Raw genomic sequence first — 20,475 nt, forward strand, 5'->3', positions numbered from 1 at the left:
GCCAAGACGGTTGGACCCGCCGCCGGAGTCGCCTCGCGTACGCCGCAGAGGAGGACTTTTCAGACCCGGGGATGACCTAGCGACTTTTGAAATTTAACATCCTGGCCCAGGTAAAGTTCAATCGGTTGGATTTAAGTTTTAAGTCTTATTTCGCCCCCACGAGCCACGACCTAATATTATTTTGCTCTACACATTTTACATGTACTTCAATCCTACGCATACACGCAGTAACCAAAATTTCATTGTTGCGCTCATTTCAACGATGAGTTTTTTTAAATCAACCGCTTTAAACCGATTGATGCCGTTGACGATTCACCATATTTATTTTAAATTTAATTCGCAGGATGCTTCCGTTTTTGATGAGATTCTGCGGCTGCCTGCTTATCTTCTTTCCTCCACTCTTTCTATCGGCGTTTGGTAAGGAAAAATTAACTAGAAATTAATTTTTTTTTTTGTAATTTGCGAGTTTCAGGAAGTCATCAAAGTTTGTGGCCGGCCGTTAACTGCAAATTGACAAAGATTGGTAATGATTATTTGGGCAACGTTGACAAGACCCTCTCAGGAAAGATTTGCGAAAACTGGAGCAGGGCCTTTTCTGAGAATGTTAAAAATTACATTTGATTCAACTTGGATCTTTTCTAAAAAAGTCTTTATCGGGAAGGAACTGAAGGATTTCCAGTTCCCAGAGGGTTCAGCCAAAGCGGCGAAGAACTTTTGCCGAAACCCGGACGGGGATGAAAGGGGGCCGTGGTGCTTTGTTCTTGCAGGACAAAGGGAATACTGCAACGTTCCGTTCTGCAACACCGAAGGTTGATTTTCCTATTGCGATAGAATTTACATTTAGTGAATGAATGTCTAACATTATTCTTTGAAAAATTACTTTTTATAACTCAAATTCAAGTTCTAAATTGGTTACGCAGTTAATAAATATGCCCTTATTATGGGCGTGTATTTTCTCAATTTTTTTATAGGTAAATAACAAGCAAAATTTAGGTAATTAATCTAACAATGAGTTAAAAAAATATTTTTTAATTCTGATCGAATTAATCAGTCTTTGACTTTTTGTGTGTTGTTTACTTTATTATACAATCACTCCGGGTTGCTCCGGGTGTTGCCTAAACATTTTGTTAGTAATCAGAACATGCCTGTTTAAAATGATAGTATAATAAAATTAAATAACAAAATTAGGCTTCAAAAATTCAGCATTGCTAAAAATAAGCTATAAATAAAACACAAATTATACAATTATGATTAGAGCGGATTAACGGAAAATAGTTATAAGTATTCTGGAAAAAAAATTGATCAGACTCTTTTACTAGTTTTTATAATTGCATTCACATAGTAAAGAAAATTAAATTCAAAAAATAGAAAACTGCAGGCTGACGGGCGTTGGCCAGGAATATCAAGGCAGCGTTTCAACGTCCGTCTCAGGCAACAAATGTCAGCACTGGAAGTTTGAAGACTTGAGTGACACCAATTCGTGCGCCAACCCAACCGGCTCGTCTTTGGGACCGTGGTGTTTTGTGCAAAACCTGGACACCAACCTGGTCGAGATGGAACCTTGCGACGTCCCAATTTGCGATTTTCCCAGTACAATTAATTGAGCTCTCCGAACATTTAAAAAATTTATCAATTTTACCCAGTGTGCTCATTTGTGATCTCAGCCTCAGAATTTTCGCACTTTGTGGAGCTCGGCGGAAGAAAGCGGCTGCAGTTCAGATTCAAAGCGTGGGACGCGTCTCTTCAGAACATGCAGTCCGCAGTGCGCATTTTGCTCTCGTCGACCCCTCACCTGCAGGGCAACAAAGGTTTCCAACTTGAGATCAAACCTGCGCACCTGGGTGGTGGACTTACCTTGCAGAGGTGGACCCCCACATCGGATGGAAAATCTAAAAATGGTTTGTGTAAATATAATTATTTTTATAAAAAAAAATTGTTAATAAAAAAATAAACAAATTAAGTTGCGCACTGGGGAGGACACCATTTGAAGATGGGCGTCAGTGGGTCTTGGTGGAGCGAAATTTGGATCGAGTGGGACGAAGCTGAAATAAGGGCAGGCCTGAATGCAGATTTTGTCTCCTTGGACATAGGAGAAGAAAAGCTGCGTTTCTATAGTCTCGCAGGCCTCCCCTCCATGTGGCAGAGCACACCTGAGTCATGTTGTGAGGTGGGTTTGCAATTTTGAGAAGAGATTCAATATTGCATAGAAAAAAAAATAAAGTGTATGAGGAGGAAGCTCTGATGCTTCTTTCTCTGTTAAGTAATTTAAATAATTATATTCTTACATTTTTAAGAGGTTTTTACCGTTTTTACGTGGTTTTACTGAAACTGTGCGAAATAAACCCACTAATTATAACGGAAAAACACACGCACACTAACAAATATTTGAGGTATATATTTTTTCAATTAAATTTTTTAGACGCATGCAACTAGTCCTTTGGGCTTCTCACCAATATGGTTCATTTCAAGTGGAACTGAAGGTTTTGAACTGGACATGAGAATTAGAGCTTTCAGTTCTCCTGTGTTGCAACTGCACTCCAGTCCCCAAGCAGACGATTCTCTGGGACATTTAGAGGTAATTGTATTGATCTCATTTTGCAAGGTTTAGTTAAAAAAATGTTTTTTTTAAGATTTTTCTTGAAGATCTCTTGGAGGATAAGGTTTTCTGGGTAAAAAATTCTGTTAGGCGTTTGATAGCAGATAAGAAAAGGGAGTTTCCGCTTTTCACCGAATTCTCAAATTGGCAACACTTCAAATTAAGGTTAATTAGATAGAAATACGTAAAATACAATTATTCATTATAAATTTAATTAATAAATTAGAAGTTTGGGTTCAGAACTGGAATTGTTGAGTTCAGACGAAACCATTTTTAAATTTCGGGACAGCCGCGTTTCCGGACTACGTTGGTTCTCCATCGGTTCGAATGGGACATTTGCACTCTGGAAGATCGGCGCATGCAAAGGTGAGTTATAATGCATGCAACCGGCTCTTCGTCAACGCCGCGCCAGTTGCCTAACCCAAGCATTTCAGTCTCTAACGCAGCAGAAGAGCAACACCGTGAGTGGTGCAAGCAGGACTCGGTAGGCTTCGGTTACGAGGGGACGCAGTCGGCCTCGGCAAGGGGTTTTCCTTGTCTGCCATGGACGCATCCACGAGTGGATGGGGCTCTGCAGGATGCCGCTCTTTTTCCGGACGCCTCGCTTGAAGACGCGTCTAACTTCTGCAGAAACCCGGACAGGCGCTCCAGTGGCCCTTGGTGCTACACCACGGAGAAGTACTTCCCGCCAAAATCCTGCGGCATCCGTGACTGCCAGTTAGACAGTAAGTCCAAAATTATTAAAATTATTTTAATTTAATTTTTATTTTTTGTTTAAGGCATTGATAAAAAAAAATGAGCTCATTTTCTTCTGACCAACAAACTAAATTTATTTGTTTACGCCATACTTTTCAAACATTGTTCAAGTATTTTATTACATCAAATATTTTCTCCCTATTTTTGCAAAATATTATTTTTTTTTTTATTTCTTAATTTTATTTTTATTTATTTTGCAATTAGACTGCAGAAAAGCGGGAACTGGAAATGATTTCATGGGCACATTGAACGTTACCTTTGGGCAAAAGTCTTGCCAGAAATGGAGCACTATGTACCCGCACGTGGTTGGTTGATATTTTTATACTTGCAAAAAGTATAATAAAAACAAACAGATCAACTTTGAGCTGCTGCGGCCAGAGAACTTTCCAGAGGGAAGTGTGGAGGGTGCATCTAACTTCTGTCGCAACCCCTCAAAGGCCATCATCGGCAGCTACTGCTTCACCACTGACCCCACCGTCAGGGTTGATGCCTGTAAGGTCCCCAGCTGCCACAAAGACATCATTGGTTAGTTTCATAGTCTGCACTTTAAAAAAAATGTGGCTAATTAAGTCATCATTTTGAGATTTAATTAAATGCATGTCTCAAAACGCCTTAGTTCAAGCAAATAATTGTGGAAATTTATTACTTTTGATTTCCATTTTGTTTTTATGACTTTATATTAGGTCATTAGAAAAAGACGCGCATGTTTTAAATCATGTTCATTTTCATGGATTTTAGACTCTCAGACGCTGATAGTCAAAGGAAGAGGCGAGCGCGGCCAAAACAGCGTTTTCATGACTCCTGAGTGGCGTGAAAACAAACTGCACTTTCACGTCAAGCAATGGGACCCTCACGTTCCCGACGGTCTCGTCATTTTCCTCAGACCCTTCAAAGGGGAAACTTTGCTGAAGCTGGTGATAGGCGCCGACAAGAATTCCGCTGTCAAGCTTTTCCATTCATCTCCAAAATCAGGTGCAAATTTTCATAAATTTTATTTCAAATGCAAATTCGAAAATCCTTTTGCTCTAATTAATTAACCACGAAGTTGTGAAAATTTAACTACCAAAGTTTGCATTATTTAATGATAGTTAAAAAATCATTGTTTAGCCTTCATTTAAATTTCAATAATACACATTCACTTTTTTCACCGTGAGAGCCCCTTAGAGTCAGCAACCTCTGCTTAAAAGTATTTTGTTTTTTCATCATATGTTAATTCCAGGTGAAGTTTTAGTATACCAGAAGAGGGTGTCACATGTGGTTAGCGTAAGCAACTGGGCCAGTTTCAAACTCCACGTGAACCCTGAAAAACTGCAGTTTGGGTTCCAGAGCCACCCTTTCCCATTTATGGAGTGGAACGGTGACGAGGCAAACCATCCCTTGTTTTCACCGGTCTATTTAAATTTCGCCACTGAGTTTGGCGGCCCCGTAGGACTGAACCTTCCCTCCAAAGGTGGCTCTCATTATTTAGATAAGATAAAAAATAATGAAAAAAATTTATCAGAGTGCTTGACCTTCCACGAAGAGGGGGAGGAGGGGAGCATTTTTCCTTACATGGTCGGCCAGCGTGCCCATCTGTTTTTGCCCACCAACCTGTGGCGTGACGACCTTACGCGGCCCAAGAAACTTGACATTTTCATTAAAGGGCTGCCAAAAAGCAAGTTCTCCGTTGCCTTCTCCACGCTTGGTGACTTTCAAAACGGATACGACTTGATTCACTTCACTACAAACACTGTAATCAAATTATTTATCTAAAAATACAGATTTCTAATTTTTAAATGGCCATTAATTCAGATAAAGTTAAAAGGCTAAATTAAATGTCAATTTATATAAATGGCATAAATTGTTAATGACAAAATATTTCAGATTTCGTTCAGCTACATCACTAATGAAGGTGAGATCGAGACCTATGTGCATCAGAATTTCAATGCCATTGTGATTCCAGAGTTCTTCTTCCGGCATATTACTATCAGGTTTAAATAAATCACTGCTTGATATTCCACGCATTGAATATTTCACATCATTTTTCTATTGTTGATTTGTGTGAAAATAAAGGTACACAGGAGCAGAGTTGTTAATTGAGACTGACGATCCATTGCTAAGTGTAAAGTGGACTCACAACCAAGCGATTATGTGGTACATTTTCAGCACCGCAGCAACAGGCAACGTAGTTTGGTCCGCAAACTGCAGCCCGCAAGGTAAAGATTTTCATATTTTATTTTAAAATTTGCCAAAGAAAACTATATAGTTTCGTCAAGGATAAGTTTTATTTGAAACTATTTAAAATTTTCAGATGTTTAGTCAAAAGTAAATTGAATGAAATTTAGAATTATTAATATTGATTTGCAAATTTCTAAGGTAGTACAGTAATTATATTTTTTGCCTTCCACTATTTTTTACTATATAAAATATTAATTTGCATTGTTTGATAGAAAAGCTTCAAATTTAATTGAATAAATTCATTTTACTAAAAAAATTATTTAAACCTTTTGAAAATTAAAATTAAGTTTAATCGGCTTGATAAAAATTATTTTATTTTACTAATTAATCCTAAAAAAATAATATGCACAATAAGTAAATAAAAGTAAATAATAGAATGAATAAAAGTTCAACAGTGTGTTTTGGTCATCATTTGAGTTTTATGTTCAAGCGTTGCAAATTTGTTCCAAAAATGAAAATTTATATATGTCACCTTAATGTATACACAATATAAAAATTTTAAATCAGACAATGATTTAAATTATAGATGTGGACCGTGTGCGAGATGGTGATTGGTCGCAGTGGGGCGAGTGGAGATGCAGCGCGGCGTGTGGTGGTGGCCACGGGTTGCGTGAAAGGACCTGCTCGGCGCCGCGGCCCTCCGTCCTTGGAAAATTCTGTAAAGGTCATTCAATGCAAAGCGGTGCCTGCAATGAACAGCCCTGTGGAGAAGTCTCCATCTGTAAGCATGAGAAATTATACTTTATAGAGCAGCAAGTATTTAAGTAAAAAAGGAATAATAAACTTAAAGAAAATTTTCACAGCAACTAAAAGAAGGATGAGGGCGTTTTATAACTCAGCGGCACATTCGTTCAAACGCCGCCCTGGCCAGGCGCTCAACTTTTCCTGCAACCCGCCCTTCTTGGGATCTGTTTTCAACGAAATGGCGCTCGGCAAAGAAGCGGCTGCCATGGCTTGGTCCAACAGCGAGGGCATTTTAACCAACAACAAGGAGACCAACATCTCACGATTCTGTAATTTTTATTTCTTGTCTTAATTACTCTGAATCCGCTTGGGATTCCTGAGGCTTGGGCTCCCACTTTTGTCGACGATCTAAAAAATTACACACCTGACAATGAGAATCAAACTTTAAATTTCCTGATCTGATACTTCAAGTGGATTATAGATAAATTAATGGAATTTAATAAAAAAAAAAAAAACGAGAAAAAAAGTGATTACCAATAGAAATCAGATGAAATATTATATCACTCTCAACACTTTCAACACAAATTACGTTAATATTACAGTTATTTGAAAACCAGAAGAGGAATCAGTGTGTTATTTTTGTGTTCTTATGTAACCTTCATTGTTTCAGACATGGAAAATTTGTCTGCAAAGGACACTGGATTGTATAGCTTAGTAGTTTTGCGGCCGTCGGACCCGAATGCCATCTCGACCGCGTGCTTCTTCACCCTGGCCGTATGGCGTGAGGCCAAAGTGCACGCAAACGAGCGGCTGGCCCTCGAGGACAACGTTGGTGACCTGCCGCTGCTGTACCGTGCTCTCACAGTCAAGTGGGTCAAAGGAGATGAGGTCGTCAAGAACTTTGCCCTCAATCCTGATGTACAGGTTTGACAGTGTTAATTCTTCTCCCTAATTCAAATTAATTATTTTTGTATCTTTTTTTAATAATCAAGTGCAGTTCAGTTTATTAGTTCACTTCAACAAACGTTTTGGCTGTTTCAGAACAAACATTTGATTTTTATTCATTTCCTAATTGTTTTTCTTTCCAGGCCCACTCGCTTGTAATTGAGACTGTGCGTCCCGAACACAGTGGCGAGTGGAGCTGCTTTGTCACCCAGCATGACTTGGGTCTCGTTTGGATCACTGCCTGGTACAACATCCACGGTTTGGTGTTTTATCCATTCAAAAATAAAATTTTTATAACTAAATTTCGTTTCAGTTCTCCCGCCAAAGACTTTAGGTCTGTTTTCGGCGCAGCATTCACTTTTGTCTATGGTTTTTGAGCCAATCACCTTTTTGTTCGGAGACATGTTGGCGTTACCTGTGTTCGTTTTGCTCTGCGTCACCACGCCGTTCCTCCTACTACTCACCTTGGTCAGGTTCTGCCTGAGGTAAAACACTTCCAAGGCCAATACAATAAAATTACAGTGCTTTCGTATTGCAATGTGTACAGGCGCCAGGAGGAGCATGTGATGGCAAAAATAATTTAAGTCATTGCTGGAGAATTCTGAGATTTTTTTGGCGTTTTGGAGTTGGAGCAGAGATGCTATTGTGTTATGATGCATGTATGAAGATGAAGAGTGCTCTATATTTACCAAGAGCAAATGAATATTCAGTTGATTGAAAATTACTGGCTTTGGCCCATTGGCCCACGCAAAACTAAATGAACAGACTGTTATGTGGGTATATCATTTTGCTCAAATTTAAAAAAAATACTATTTAAGTTTTAAATGGCACGTACGCCTTTAGCAAAAAAGTCAAGCAAGCTGTGATCTGTCAGATCTGTGATGAACGGAAAAAGATTCAATAATAAACTACTTTTGGTTAGTTCCGTTAGTTTTTATTGTTTTATCATCAAAAAGGAATGGAAAAATTGTAGAAATAACGTGATAAAATTAGAGTTCCAGACTCTATCTGCACGTTACTCAAAATTCAAGTTTGAAAAAAATGACAGTGATTATAATGAACAAAATGATTTAAGTAAAAATTAAATTTCCAATTGGTTTTCCGAATATACAAGATATTGTGCAAAATATATAAGGCTATACATAATATTTTTTCTGAAAGTGTATTGTATGAAAAAAAAATATAAAAATTCAATTACATAGAAAAAAATTAAGTTCCTGAACTTCATTATTGAAAAAATGGAATTAAAAAGAATCAAATTTGATATAGGGAAACGCATTCATACCTGCCTGCATCAGGATCAAGTGCAAAGTTCTTGATGACCTCGGACCTCGTCTCCTTTAACCCACGTGACTGAGAGCGCGGCACAGCAGCGGCAGGTCACCGATGTTGTCCTCAAGAGTCAGCTGCTCGTTTGCGTGCACTTTGGCCTCACGCCAAACGGCCAGGGTGAAGAAACACGCGGTCGAGGTGGCGTTTAGGTGCGATGGCCACACAGCCACTAAGCTATACAATACAGTAGTGTCCTTCGCAGACAAATTTTCCATGTCTGAACAATGAAGGTTAAATAAGGAAAACAAATAACTGATTTGGCTTTTGGTTTTCAAATAACTGAAATATTTACATAATATATGTTGAGAGTGTCGTTTTGTTCTTAATATAGGTAATCAACTTTTTCTCATGTTTTATATTTTTGCATTAATTAATTTTACATTTCTATATTCCATTTTAAAGTATCAGAAATCAGAACACTTAAAGTTTTTGGTTCTCATTGTCTATGGAACAATTTTTTAAATCATCGACAAAAGTGGGAGCCTGATCCTCAGGAATCCCAGGCGGATTCAGAAAAATTAAGACAAGGAATATTACAGAATCAATAGCTGGCGTTCTCCTTGTTGGGTTTAAAATGCCCTTGCTGTTTTTTTGTATTGTGCATTTGAATCGTGGCAGCTAGCTCAGTCTCCCTGGTTCACATTTTAGAGAATACAAATATATTTTAAAGCTTGTTTGAATTAGGCAAAATAGTGTTTAAGTTTTGGTTTTTAATCTATTTTTCCGATGAAATAATCAGTTTTTATACACGTTTGTTTTTCCCCTATCGATGAAGGTTGACACAAATTTATTATAAGTAAATAAGTGAAATCAGAATGGGCTGTCCAAGATTTTTTACTTAGGGCAAATGTTTTTAGGACATTTTCTTTTTAGGGGATTTGGAGTGAAAAATTTGGGACATTTACTTTTAGGGGGATTTGGAGTGAAAAATTTAGGACATTTCATTCTAGGGCATTTGTTTTTAGGGCAAATGAATTTAGGGGCAATAACGGCGACTCCTGAAGTGAACGTTGCAGCTTCCCCTTCTTTCTGCTCCCCCACCAAAGTTCGTTGCAAGTTCGTTGCTCCGGTTGCTCGCCTCAGTCGCCTCCCTTCAGCGAGTCTGAATTTTGGCATTCCATTCCAACTGCGAGCGTCGGATCGGGTGCAGTAGTAGGCCGTGTGTATGACTGTATAAGAATTAAGAATTTTCCTAAGTTTTTGAATATTCTTGCATAATTATCCTCTGCCGACTCCGTCCCGCCGATTTATTCCCGATTTTTGTCTGTTTCCTCCGCAGATTCCGCGGAAACCTCAGCTCGCAATCGATTTTAAGAAATTTGACTTCGCGGCGATTACAAAAGCTGCAACTTTTGAAAATGGATCCCGCTTCAGATCATGATCATGGTTTGCATTTGCATAATGATTCCTCTTCTTCCTCTGCGATGATAACGCAGAGCCGCCATAGTGTAAGAATATTTTAAGGCGCTTGTTTGAAAAGTAAATAATAAAAAAATCGACGTTATTCTTTCAGCCACGACAAAATGTTTTTTGACACTGTATCTGCAAAGTTCCACTGTTCCATGCATACCACGGCGACTTCCATTTCAGAAATTCGAGAGGAAACAGGAAAGGGATGTTGAAAGATCACAAGAACATTCCTGGTATTAAATTCAGTCGTCGCTGGTTCTTGGGGTCCATCTGCCCAAAGTGTGGAGGAACATTCAATGCGACTTTCATCCCTACACACATTGAAAAGTGCATTACAAAACACGATGGCAAGGACATTGTATTAGTGTAAGCAATGAATAACCTCAATTGAGAAAATCTTTTTAACAAATGTATTTTTTAGAGTTAATGTCTACAACAAAGACACAAGCCAAGCCATCACAAATTATGGTGGGAACGACAAATTGAACAAGCAGCGTGATGATGCTCTCAATGTGCCAGTACTTCTGAAGCAGGGCCATCCAATGCAAGCACAAGTGCCAACGTAGACCAGCCCAGCGTCCAGGCAGATGAAACAACATCCGATAATGTAAGCTATTAAAAATTAAACTGATTGAAGGACACAACATAAGTTAAATTTTTGTTTCAGCAAAGCGAGTCGGAAAATGACGCTGATTCGGTCGAGGCGGAGAGTTCAGAAGACGAGTCTGTCCAGAGTCCTCATGCTGAAGAGGACATGAGTGACCGTGATGATCAAGAAGAGGTGGGTGACGATGCAGCTCTTGGGCGGCCATCTAATGGAAGCAAGAGAGCCAACGTAGACCAGCCCAGCGTCCAGACAGATGACAAATCATCCAATGACGATGTAAGCTATTAAAAAATCATACTATGATTGAAGAACACTAAATAAGTTAAATTTATGTTTCAGCAGAGCGAGTCGGAAAATGACGCTGATTCGGTCGAGGCGGAGAGGAGTTCAGAAGACGAGTCTGTCCAGAGTCCTCATGCTGAAGAGGACATGAGTGACCGTGATGGTCAAGAAGGCCTCCAGAATGAGGAGCTAAATCTCCCCGACAATGCCCCGCAGGATAACGAAAGCACCGTAAGTTTTGCATTAATTTGCCTCTCCATAATGAACACCTGTTAAATAATGATTTTTTTATCAGTCCTCAGACAACAATTCCGGAGGTGAAGAGGACACTGCGGATAGCAATGGAAAGAACGCTCAGTTGGAAGAAGGAGATGGCCTCCAGAGTGAGGAGCTAAATCTCCCCGACAATGCCCCGCAGGATAACGAAAGCACCGTAAGTTTTGCATTAATTTGCCTCTCCATAATGACACCTGCACGGTGATTGAGAGTGATAAAATTATATTTTCATAATTTTCAAAATCAAGCTCTTTATTACCTTATCCATCAATTAACCGACTCTCTGAAACAAATCCGTTTTTACCATATTTAAGCTCAAAGTGTCAACAATTTAATTTTCAATTTACATTTATTACTCAATACTGAACATATCCAATCCAGTTCGGTGAGTAAGAGTGATATAATTATATTTTCATAATTTTCAAAATCAAGCTTTTTAGGATCAGAGATATTTGTATTTTTTTGTTTATGGAAAAATATGATTTCCCGGGAATGAACCCTATGTTATTAGCTGAAAATTAGGAGGAACTACCTTTTTCCAACCCCAACAACATAAATGCAAAATGGTAACTTTACATCAACAATCACACCCAAATCATTCCTGGAGCCACCCAGGATAAGGTTTTCTGGGTGAAAAATTCTGTTAGGCGTTTGATAGCAGATAAGAGAAGGGAGTTTCCGCTTTTCACCGAATTCTCAAATTGGCAACACTTCAAATTACGGTTAAAGAGATAAAAATACAATTCATATATTATTAATTTAATTAATAAAATAGAACTTTCGGTTCGGAACTGGAATTGTTGAGTTCAGGCGAAACAATTTTTTTAAATTCCGGGACAGACGCGTTTCTGGACTCCGTTGGTACTCGATCGGTACAAATGGGACGTTTGCACTCTGGAAGATCAGCGAATGCAAAGGTGAGTTATAATTAGGGATGGGCAAAGCGACTAACCAACTTATTCTCTAAAATGCGACTTTTAGTGTTTTAAGCGCGTTTTCAGATGTAAGAAGTCCAAATTGTAAGTTAAAATTCAATTTTGAAATCGACTATTTCGACTATTTGATGGAAAATCGACTATTAAGCGGAAAAGTCGACTTTTTTCCAACTATTTTCCAACTTTTTGGGGAAAAATAAAATTTTGTGCCAATTTCGATTTTATAAAAAAAAATCATGGTTTCTGGCGACCATCTACAAATCTTGGACAGATCATTCTGAGCATTTCTAGCTAGTTTTGGCGAACAGTGATTTTTACCCCCTCACCCCTAGATCCACCCTCGCGACTTGAAAAAAAAAATTTTTCATGCTTTCTGGCGACCATCTACAAATCTTGGACAGATCATTCTGAGCATTTCTAGCTTGTTTTGGCGAACAGTGATTTTTACCCCCTCGCCCCTAGATCCACCCTCGCGACTTGAAAAAAAAAATTTTCATGCTTTCTGGCGACCATCTACAAATCTTGGACAGATCATTCTGAGCATTTCTAGCTAGTTTTGGCGAACAGTGATTTTTACCCCCTCGCCCCTAGATCCACCCTCGGGACTTGGAAAAAAAAATTTCATGCTTTCTGGCGACCATCTACAAATCTTGGACAGATCATTCTGAGCATTTCTAGCTAGTTTTGGCGAACAGTGATTTTTACCCCCTCGCCCCTAGATCCACCCTCGCGACTTGAAAAAAAAAATTTTCATGCTTTCTGGCGACCATCTACAAATCTTGGACAGATCATTCTGAGCATTTCTAGCTAGTTTTGGCGAACAGTGATTTTTACCCCCTTGCCCCTAGATCCACCCTCGGGACTTGAAAAAAAAATTTTCATGCTTTCTGGCGACCTTCTACAAATCTCGGACAGATCATTCTGAGCATTTCTAGCTAGTTTTGGCGAACAGTGATTTTTACCCCTTCGCCCCTAGATCCACCCTCGGGACTTGAAAAAAAAAATTTCATGGTTTCTGGCGACCATCTACATATCTCGGACAGGTCATTCTGAGCATTTCTAGCTAGTTTTGGCGAACAGTGTTTTTTACCCCCTCGCCCCTAGATCCACCCTCGCGACTTGAAAAAAAAAATTTCATGGTTTCTGGCGACCATCTACATATCTCGGACAGGTCATTCTGAGCATTTCTAGCTAGTTTTGGCAAACAGTGATTTTTACCCCCTCGCCCCTAGATCCACCCTCGCGACTTGAAAAAAAAAATTTCATGGTTTCTGGCGACCATCTACAAATCTCGGACAGGTCATTCTGAGCATTTCTAGCTACTTTTGGCGAACAGTGATTTTTACCCCCTCACCCCTAGATCCACCCTCGGGACTTGAAAAAAAAAAAAAATTTGATGGTTTCTGGCGACCATCTACAAATCTCGGACAGATCATTCTGATCATTTCTAGCTACTTTTGGCGAACAGTGATTTTTTTTTCGCCTTCCCCCCAAAGAACAAAAAATTGAAAGTGACTTTACCAACTATTTGGTTGGAAAGTCGACTAAAAGCCGACTATTTCAAATAATAAATCAACTAAAATAGTCGACTATTTTAAGGTTCAAAACCGACTTTTTTGCCCATCCATAGTTATAATGCAACCGGCTCTTCATCCACGCCGCGCCAGTTGCCTAACCCGAGCATTTCAGTCTCCAACGCACTAGAAGAGCGACACCGTGAGTGGTGCAAGCAGGACTCGGTAGGCTTCGGTTACGAGGGGACGCAGTCAGCCTCAGCAAGGGGCTTCCCTTGTCTACCGTGGACGCATCCATGAGTTAAGGGGGCTCTGCAGGACGTTTCTCTTTTTCCGGACGCCTCGCTTGAAGACGCGTCTAACTTCTGCAGAAACCCGGACAGGCGCTCCAGTGGCCCTTGGTGCTACACCACGGAGAAGGACTTCCCGCCAAAATCCTGCGGCATCCGTGACTGCCAGTTAGACAGTCCAAAATTATTACAATTATTTTAGTTTATTTTTTATTTTTTGTTAATCAACATGGTCCAAGTAGCTTTGATAAAAAAAAAAATGAGCTCATTCTTTTCTGACCAACAAACCAAATTTATCTGCTTACGCCATACTTTTCAAACATTGTTCAAATATTTTATTATTTCAAACATTTTCTCCCGTTTTTTTCAAAATATTGTTTTTTTATCTATTAATTTTATTTTATTTTTTGCAATTAGACTGCAGAAAAGCGGGTACTGGAAATGATTTCATGGGCACATGGAACGTTACCTTTGGGCAAAAGTCTTGCCAGAAATGGAGCACTATGTGCCGGCACGTGGTTGGTTGATATTTTTATACTTGCAAAAAGTAATGAAAACAAACTCGGATCGACTTTGAGCTGCTGCGGCCAGAGAACTTTCCAGAGGGAAGTGTGGAGGGTGCATCTAACTTCTGTCGCAACCCCTCAAAGGCCATCATCGGCAGCTACTGCTTCACCCAACAAGGCTTCACCACTGACCCCACAGTCAGGGTTGATGCCTGTCAGGTGTATATATATATATATATATATATTCTGAAAACTAATAGGAAATTTAATTTATTTTTACTTCTATCAATAAGTTCATTATAATCACGGTAATTTTTTTCAAACTCGTATCTCTATAACACGCAGAAAGAGTCTAGAACTCTAATTTTATCACGAATAAATTTGTGATATTTACAATTTTTCCGTGTCTTTTTTACCTTTTTTTGACGATAAATCAATAAAAACAGAATGCATTAGCCAAAAACGATTCATTATTTAATCTTTGTCCTTAACTGATCAATTTTACTCCAAATTAAGTAAGGGCAACAGCATTAGAAAAGCTGAATTGAGCTTGCTCTTTTCAAGACCCATTTTCCATTTATTTTTGTCTGATTAAAAGATTTTTATTTAAAGACAAGAGTACAGGGGAGTTCAAGAACTGTGATGTGAGATATTAAATTTTGATTAGATATTAGCTAAGTAAATAAAACCGCATTGTTCATGTTCATATTTATTTTTTTATTGAAATTTTCTTTGAAAACCGGAATTTTAAACTTTGCAGTTAAATTCCAATACTGTCAAAATTGAGAGAGTCCACGTGGCATAGCTCACATGGAGAGCAGGCTTTGTGGCACATTTTCTTGCAGTTGTGTCCACAGGAAAGTTTTTTGTTACAAACTGCTTTGCACAGACTATCATAAATGCCCCTGTAACACAGCTTCCATAGGGAATGTCCACATGGTCGTGTAGCAATTACCTTAAAAAATCTTTATTCAATAATTTATTGAAAAATCAGCTTGTGTTCTCACCAGACTAGTGCATTGCCGTTCACACATCTCGAAGCACCTCCTACTGCAAATATGATGCTCCCTCCTGCATGTCTTTTTGCATGGCTCTGTGCAAATGTTGTGTTCCGTCGAACTTGTGTGGCACTTTGCCTTGCAAATGTGGCCACAGTCCATCAACACGAAGCAGTTGTTCTCATTGCAGCCTCCAAAAGGTGCCAGCCTCTGGAAATCAGCTGCATTCTGCACCCTGAAGATGCATTGTGGATGGGCCTCGCATCTATTAATTCCAACAAAATTTACGCATTTTTAGACCAAACTTAACAAATCAAAGTCTCAAATTTCACGTTTTTTGAAAAAGTATACCTAAGGGTCAAAGAAGTGTCGAGTGCTCTCTGTTCCTGAAGAGAGTCCTTGATGGACTTCCAGACCTGAGCTTTGCTGGACAGGGTGTCCATGTCACCAACAATCACAATTCCATGCTTTGCCCTGGACAAAGCTACGCACACCCTGTTCTCATTTGCCAAGAAGCCGATGTTTCCATTGTGGTTTCCCCTCACCAAAGACAAGAGGATGATGTTGCATTCTTCCCCTTGGTAATCGTCCACTACTGCAACTCGGACATATGACAAATCCAAGGCTTGCTCCGATTCGTCATTACTGATGATCTGCATTTTTTTACCAATTAACAAAAAATTATGAACTTATAAAAATCAACTCACATCTTTGATATGAAACATTTGGCCTTTGTAGGTGGTGAGGATAGTGACGTCATCAGGTTTGTAGCCATCCTGCTTCAGCAGGTGTTTGCAAAGGGCAACCAAGAAAGTAGCTTCGTGCTCATTCATCTTGCTATGGCCATTTTTGAACTGATGAAAATTTTTTAACTTACAATTTTTTCATACATCAGGATAAAATACAGAATTTACCTGCGATTCAGGAAACTTGTGAGTGACAAATGAAACTCTATTGACCAAACTTTTTGGTTTAGGCTTTCGTAGAACACTTTCATGGTCCTTCAGAGTTTTGTAAATGAGGGGCACAATCAGCTTAGTCATAGCCGGTGCCATTCTGTGCTGCACTTCTAGAGTGGAGCACTTGTCTCGGTTGATCACCATCCTTTCAAACAGGGAGATGTTTAACTTGTAGTTTGTCAGCTTGTGATCAGCAATTTTTGGCTGCAGCTGCTTGTGATCACCTAAAGAAAATACAGCATTATTGTTATATATTAGGCACCCATCTTGGCATATGTGTTGAGCAGGTTGCATAGCTTTGTAAATTCAAGTTACCGATCAAAATCAGGTGCTGGCATTTGTTCAATGAGGCAACAACATGGACTTCCAAAATTTCTGCAGCTTCCTCCACAATGACTACACAAATTTTAATTAATCGCAAATTATTTTTACTTGCTTGTGGCATCTCACCAATTTCACAATTGAGATCTTTCAGCATTGACCGAGCCCTTGCCGCTCCAGTTGTTGTTAGTCCAATCACTTCCCTGCCTCTAGCTTGCATCAAACGGTCATCATAAAAACCTTCCAGCTTTTGGAAATTGTAGGCATCCAGTTCTCTGCACTTTGACTGGCCACCATACCGAAGAATATTTTTGGTGAACTTAAGCACTCCAACTAAGAACTGGTCCAGGGCGTGGTTGGTCATGCACACAACCAGAATGGGTGCTCTTCTATTCATGATAAATTTGTTCTTAATGAGAATTTCTGTAATTTTCATGGCCATGAAGGTTTTGCCAGTTCCTGGAGGACCCTGGATGACTGCCAGCTCCTTTGTCAGGGCAGCCTGCAAGGCTCGGAACTGAGAGTCGTTAATTCCTAGCTGAGCAGCGGAGGGCCAAGCAGAAGTATTCAAAACATCAAACTTGAAATCCTCTTCCAGTCCAGAGACTGAAATGTAAACAGGGCCTCTACTTCGAAGGTAACAAGGCAAAGCATCCTCTTTCTGAACTTTGATGATGTATTGTGGAAAGGGGAAATCCTCCTCTTTCATTTCTTTAAGGGCCGTTAGCACCTGAATAATGTTGGATACAAAATACATAATGTAACTGCCTCAATAAAAATTTTTACCTGGTAGTACGGCTCAAAGAAGGCTTCACTTTCAATCATCATGTAGGAGCTGTTCTTGTCCAGTATTTGACTATGGCAGAATTGGACAACAATTTGAGATTTGGACAGGTGCTCTTTCTCCCTGCACTTGACAGTGGCAAAAGTCAGGGTTCGAAAGTTGTTGCTGGTGAAACAGACCAGTGATCCAACCATGAAAATTTTGGACTGGGCTAAATCATCACCACTCTTTCGGCTGTCAAGTGAGCCAAAACGAACCAAATGATAATCATCTTTGCAAAACTTGCACCGTTCTTCAAAGGGAAGATACTTCTCATGTGCAGAATCCAAATACTTCACATTTTTGTACAACCTGACGTCCGAGGGTGGGAATCTAGCGTTGCTGTTGCGAACCAGGACTTGAATTCCCTTTCGAAAGGGTGAAACAAAATCTTCTCTAAAGAGTCTGAAGTGGATGTCCAAGTACTGCTGAATACTCTTGTAGGGTCCTTGAATGATGTTTGGTTTCAGCTTTACTTCTTTTGATTCCACCAGTTCTCCAAAGGTCGGAAAGACACTAATTTTTTTGTAGTCAGTGTCTTCCTGCAAAAAAAGAAGCCAAATTGTATATTTTTCACAAAGCTAATTTTCAATTGTTGAATAGATAGAAAGCAAATAACCGCAATGAACAAAGCTTTGCAATTGATGAATTATACAATTACAATAATATAGTCATAATAATAAATAATTGTAATCAATAAATTTTATTCAGAAAAAAACTAGTTTTCAATTGGTAGAATGATATTAGTCAAGAAAAACTTTTCAAATCACTTATCAAAATAATAATTGATTTAAATTTTACAACAATATGATATTTATAAAAATATTTTGGAATTGAAATCCTTCCCTTTGAAAGAAATAATTATGGACCAGAACATTATTTATTCATTTATATAGCTCCCAGAAAGTATGAATTGGCATAAAGACCAAACAAAAAAGCACAAGAATATAAGTTGAAAAATTACATTTATGGGATTGCATGCACATCTGTACCAGATTTAGGCTTACCATGATTAAATTTGCGGAACCAGAACGCCCATGGCGCCTGCTGCTTCCAGGAAAATCACTCCTTCTTCTATCCTGCAAATTGCCAACAATGCATATAATTGTTATCTATTAACAGATTACTGCTTTATTTTTTGCAAAAGCGAAATTAAATGACAAAAAGTTTGAAAATAACAATGATTTAGTTTACAGATATGAAGAAATAGAATAAAAAAATTCACCGAAAATGTGACTTTATTACGTTGTTCTGTATGTATTAACATTAATTTATTTTTATTTCAAACATTCAACTCTGCGATTCCAAAAAATGTCAGAAATTTTCGTCAAAACTGTTTATGTGCATTACTAAAAAAAATGCGTTAGTTTTGTGCGAGTTTAAATATAAAAACAAATCAACAGAAGCTTGAAAAAAATTATTAAATGCAAACTATGCTCATAAAAGAATTTAAAAATTTGCTAAACGTTAGTTTATACACACAGAAATTTAAGTTTTAAGTTTTAATGTATTTTGCCAAGTTGACAAATTTTGGGGAATCACCAAATTATGAAACATAATATATTATTTCACTGCAGCTTTTAACCCATCCAAATATTCTGCATTTAAATATTCTTTCCGAAGAGAAAAGAGATCCGGCGTCCGGCGAGGGAAATTATGGGAAAAATAAATATAAAATGCAAAAATATTTTACCTGCGATCGGAATGGAAACTTGAACATCTTGCGATCTCGCCTTGACAGCAGCGCTTGCTTTTGTATTTTCGTCGAAATGAGCAGGAGCGGCACATTAATTTCAACTCCGTCTCCGTGCTCTCCCCTTTCCCAATGCTGAATGCTGAAATATGATGCTGGTGAACGATGAACTGATGACTCCAATCTTGCTCATATCTGCAAAACGAATGATCATAGTCATAGACCATGCATACTCGTCTCACTTTCAGCCAACCAGCACACACTCGCGCTTCCGCAGCTCGCGTGAGCTCGCGCTACATGTATTGCACATAGCATGTACATTATGTAAATACGTACATTATCGCTTCAGTAATACAAGCACAATCCAATCCTCAAATCTTCTCTTGATAAGTAAATGGAAATTCCTGAGAATTTAACTGTATGTAAAATTTTTACTGTGCTTAAATTTATTGAGAAAAGTTTTAAAATTTTATTATGTTATTGGATTTTAGATACCTATATCGGTATTTATTACGCACAAATTTCTGACGTCATTCTATGAAAATGTAAAAAAATAAAAACTAATTTTACTTACTTTTTATATTTTTTTTATATTTGGAGTCAATTTTTTATACTTTTTATCATTGCATATTATACATAATTGAATAAAATAAAACCTGCCAGAGACGCGTAGGTGTATTTATACCCCCCGAAATACCTCCGCATAATATATGATCCGATTTGACATTTTAGCGTAATTCTTGCTAATGGTGGCGCCATTTCGTCTAACGTTCCTTTTTTTCTATAAATTAATGAAACAATGTAGAAAAATCAACAATAATAATATTATACATTTTTGTCCGTTTCTCTAAATATTTTTGAATAAGTTTAACAAAACGTTATTTTGATTAAAACTTTTTTTGCCACTTGATTAATTTAAATCCTCATAAATAACCTATTTTACACTTTTGCATAAATGTTGCAGGAAACATTGGTTAAAAATCCATACAAATAATTTATCCACGCATTTTGTTCTCATGAACTTACGGAAAAGAGAATAAAAGTTTTCTTTTTTTTATATTCCTTTACACATGATATGTCATTGATAGTAGAGACAAAGTTTTCAGGAGCCAACAATAATATAGTGAACGGCCATGAATAATGCAAGCCATATAACGAAAAATCATACTCTAGCCTTTTTCAACAACTTTTGCTTAATTCTTTTGCAATAGAAATCATCAAAAATAGGAAACCACTTGTCGCACTTGTCATTGAAAACTATAGCTACTCCAGAAGTGAATAATTAGGTTTATTAATATATAGAAGTAACAAAGCAATATATGTTCCCAAAT

The 20,475-nt window shown here is 38.2% G+C and overlaps 3 protein-coding genes across 3 annotated transcripts; 2 read left to right on the plus strand and 1 right to left on the minus strand.

Annotated features, from left to right (window-relative positions):
• LOC132201555 (uncharacterized) lies at positions 1–8,555 on the plus strand. The gene is made up of 25 exons (XM_059627787.1): positions 1–110; positions 344–417; positions 473–603; positions 662–809; positions 1,369–1,590; positions 1,644–1,904; positions 1,962–2,167; positions 2,420–2,575; positions 2,631–2,761; positions 2,823–2,962; positions 3,031–3,321; positions 3,557–3,657; positions 3,706–3,877; positions 4,091–4,324; positions 4,572–4,802; positions 4,854–5,083; positions 5,216–5,243; positions 5,295–5,322; positions 5,405–5,547; positions 6,096–6,290; positions 6,373–6,582; positions 6,924–7,177; positions 7,342–7,456; positions 7,512–7,683; positions 8,468–8,555. The coding sequence occupies exons 2-25, from the start codon at positions 345–347 to the stop codon at positions 8,553–8,555; spliced, it is 3,960 nt and encodes a 1,319-aa protein (XP_059483770.1). The 5' UTR covers positions 1–110; position 344.
• A 1,071-nt stretch (positions 8,556–9,626) lies between these two features.
• On the plus strand, positions 9,627–13,854 carry LOC132201556 (dentin sialophosphoprotein-like). Its single transcript, XM_059627788.1, has 9 exons — positions 9,627–9,689; positions 9,810–9,978; positions 10,044–10,306; positions 10,362–10,547; positions 10,608–10,823; positions 10,887–11,060; positions 11,125–11,262; positions 11,946–12,022; positions 13,671–13,854. Exons 5-9 carry the CDS (start codon positions 10,695–10,697, stop codon positions 13,852–13,854), a joined length of 702 nt encoding a protein of 233 aa, XP_059483771.1. The 5' UTR covers positions 9,627–9,689; positions 9,810–9,978; positions 10,044–10,306; positions 10,362–10,547; positions 10,608–10,694.
• A 1,256-nt stretch (positions 13,855–15,110) lies between these two features.
• LOC132201557 (NFX1-type zinc finger-containing protein 1-like) lies at positions 15,111–19,378 on the minus strand. Its single transcript, XM_059627789.1, has 10 exons — positions 19,145–19,378; positions 18,459–18,530; positions 17,415–17,993; positions 16,758–17,358; positions 16,623–16,703; positions 16,263–16,531; positions 16,056–16,202; positions 15,700–16,001; positions 15,358–15,613; positions 15,111–15,305 (listed from the first exon to the last, which is right to left on the minus strand). The coding sequence occupies exons 1-10, from the start codon at positions 19,169–19,171 to the stop codon at positions 15,111–15,113; spliced, it is 2,529 nt and encodes an 842-aa protein (XP_059483772.1). The 5' UTR covers positions 19,172–19,378.
• Positions 19,379–20,475: the final 1,097 nt, after the last annotated feature.

Source organism: Neocloeon triangulifer, unplaced genomic scaffold (genome assembly GCF_031216515.1).
Source record: "Neocloeon triangulifer isolate White Clay Creek 2 clone unplaced genomic scaffold, ASM3121651v1 ptg000014l, whole genome shotgun sequence".
NCBI classification, from domain to species: Eukaryota; Metazoa; Arthropoda; class Insecta; order Ephemeroptera; family Baetidae; genus Neocloeon; species Neocloeon triangulifer.

Coding starts and splice junctions, on each gene's coding strand:
- LOC132201556 (XM_059627788.1), top strand. CDS start 10,695: ATGAGTGACCGTGATGATCAAGAAGAGGTGGGTGACGATGCAGCTCTT. Junction 10,824..10,886: donor ACAAATCATCCAATGACGAT/GTAAGCTATTAA, acceptor TTTATGTTTCAG/CAGAGCGAGTCGGAAAATGA. Junction 12,023..13,670: donor GAAGATCAGCGAATGCAAAG/GTGAGTTATAAT, acceptor GCCCATCCATAG/TTATAATGCAACCGGCTCTT.
- LOC132201557 (XM_059627789.1), bottom strand. CDS start 19,171: ATGTTCAAGTTTCCATTCCGATCGCAG. Junction 18,531..19,144: donor AGTTTCCATTCCGATCGCAG/GTAAAATATTTT, acceptor GGCAATTTGCAG/GATAGAAGAAGGAGTGATTT. Junction 15,306..15,357: donor AACGGCAATGCACTAGTCTG/GTGAGAACACAA, acceptor AGATTTTTTAAG/GTAATTGCTACACGACCATG.
- LOC132201555 (XM_059627787.1), top strand. CDS start 345: ATGCTTCCGTTTTTGATGAGATTCTGCGGCTGCCTGCTTATCTTCTTT. Junction 2,963..3,030: donor GAAGATCGGCGCATGCAAAG/GTGAGTTATAAT, acceptor CAAGCATTTCAG/TCTCTAACGCAGCAGAAGAG. Junction 5,244..5,294: donor CAGCTACATCACTAATGAAG/GTGAGATCGAGA, acceptor TTGTGATTCCAG/AGTTCTTCTTCCGGCATATT.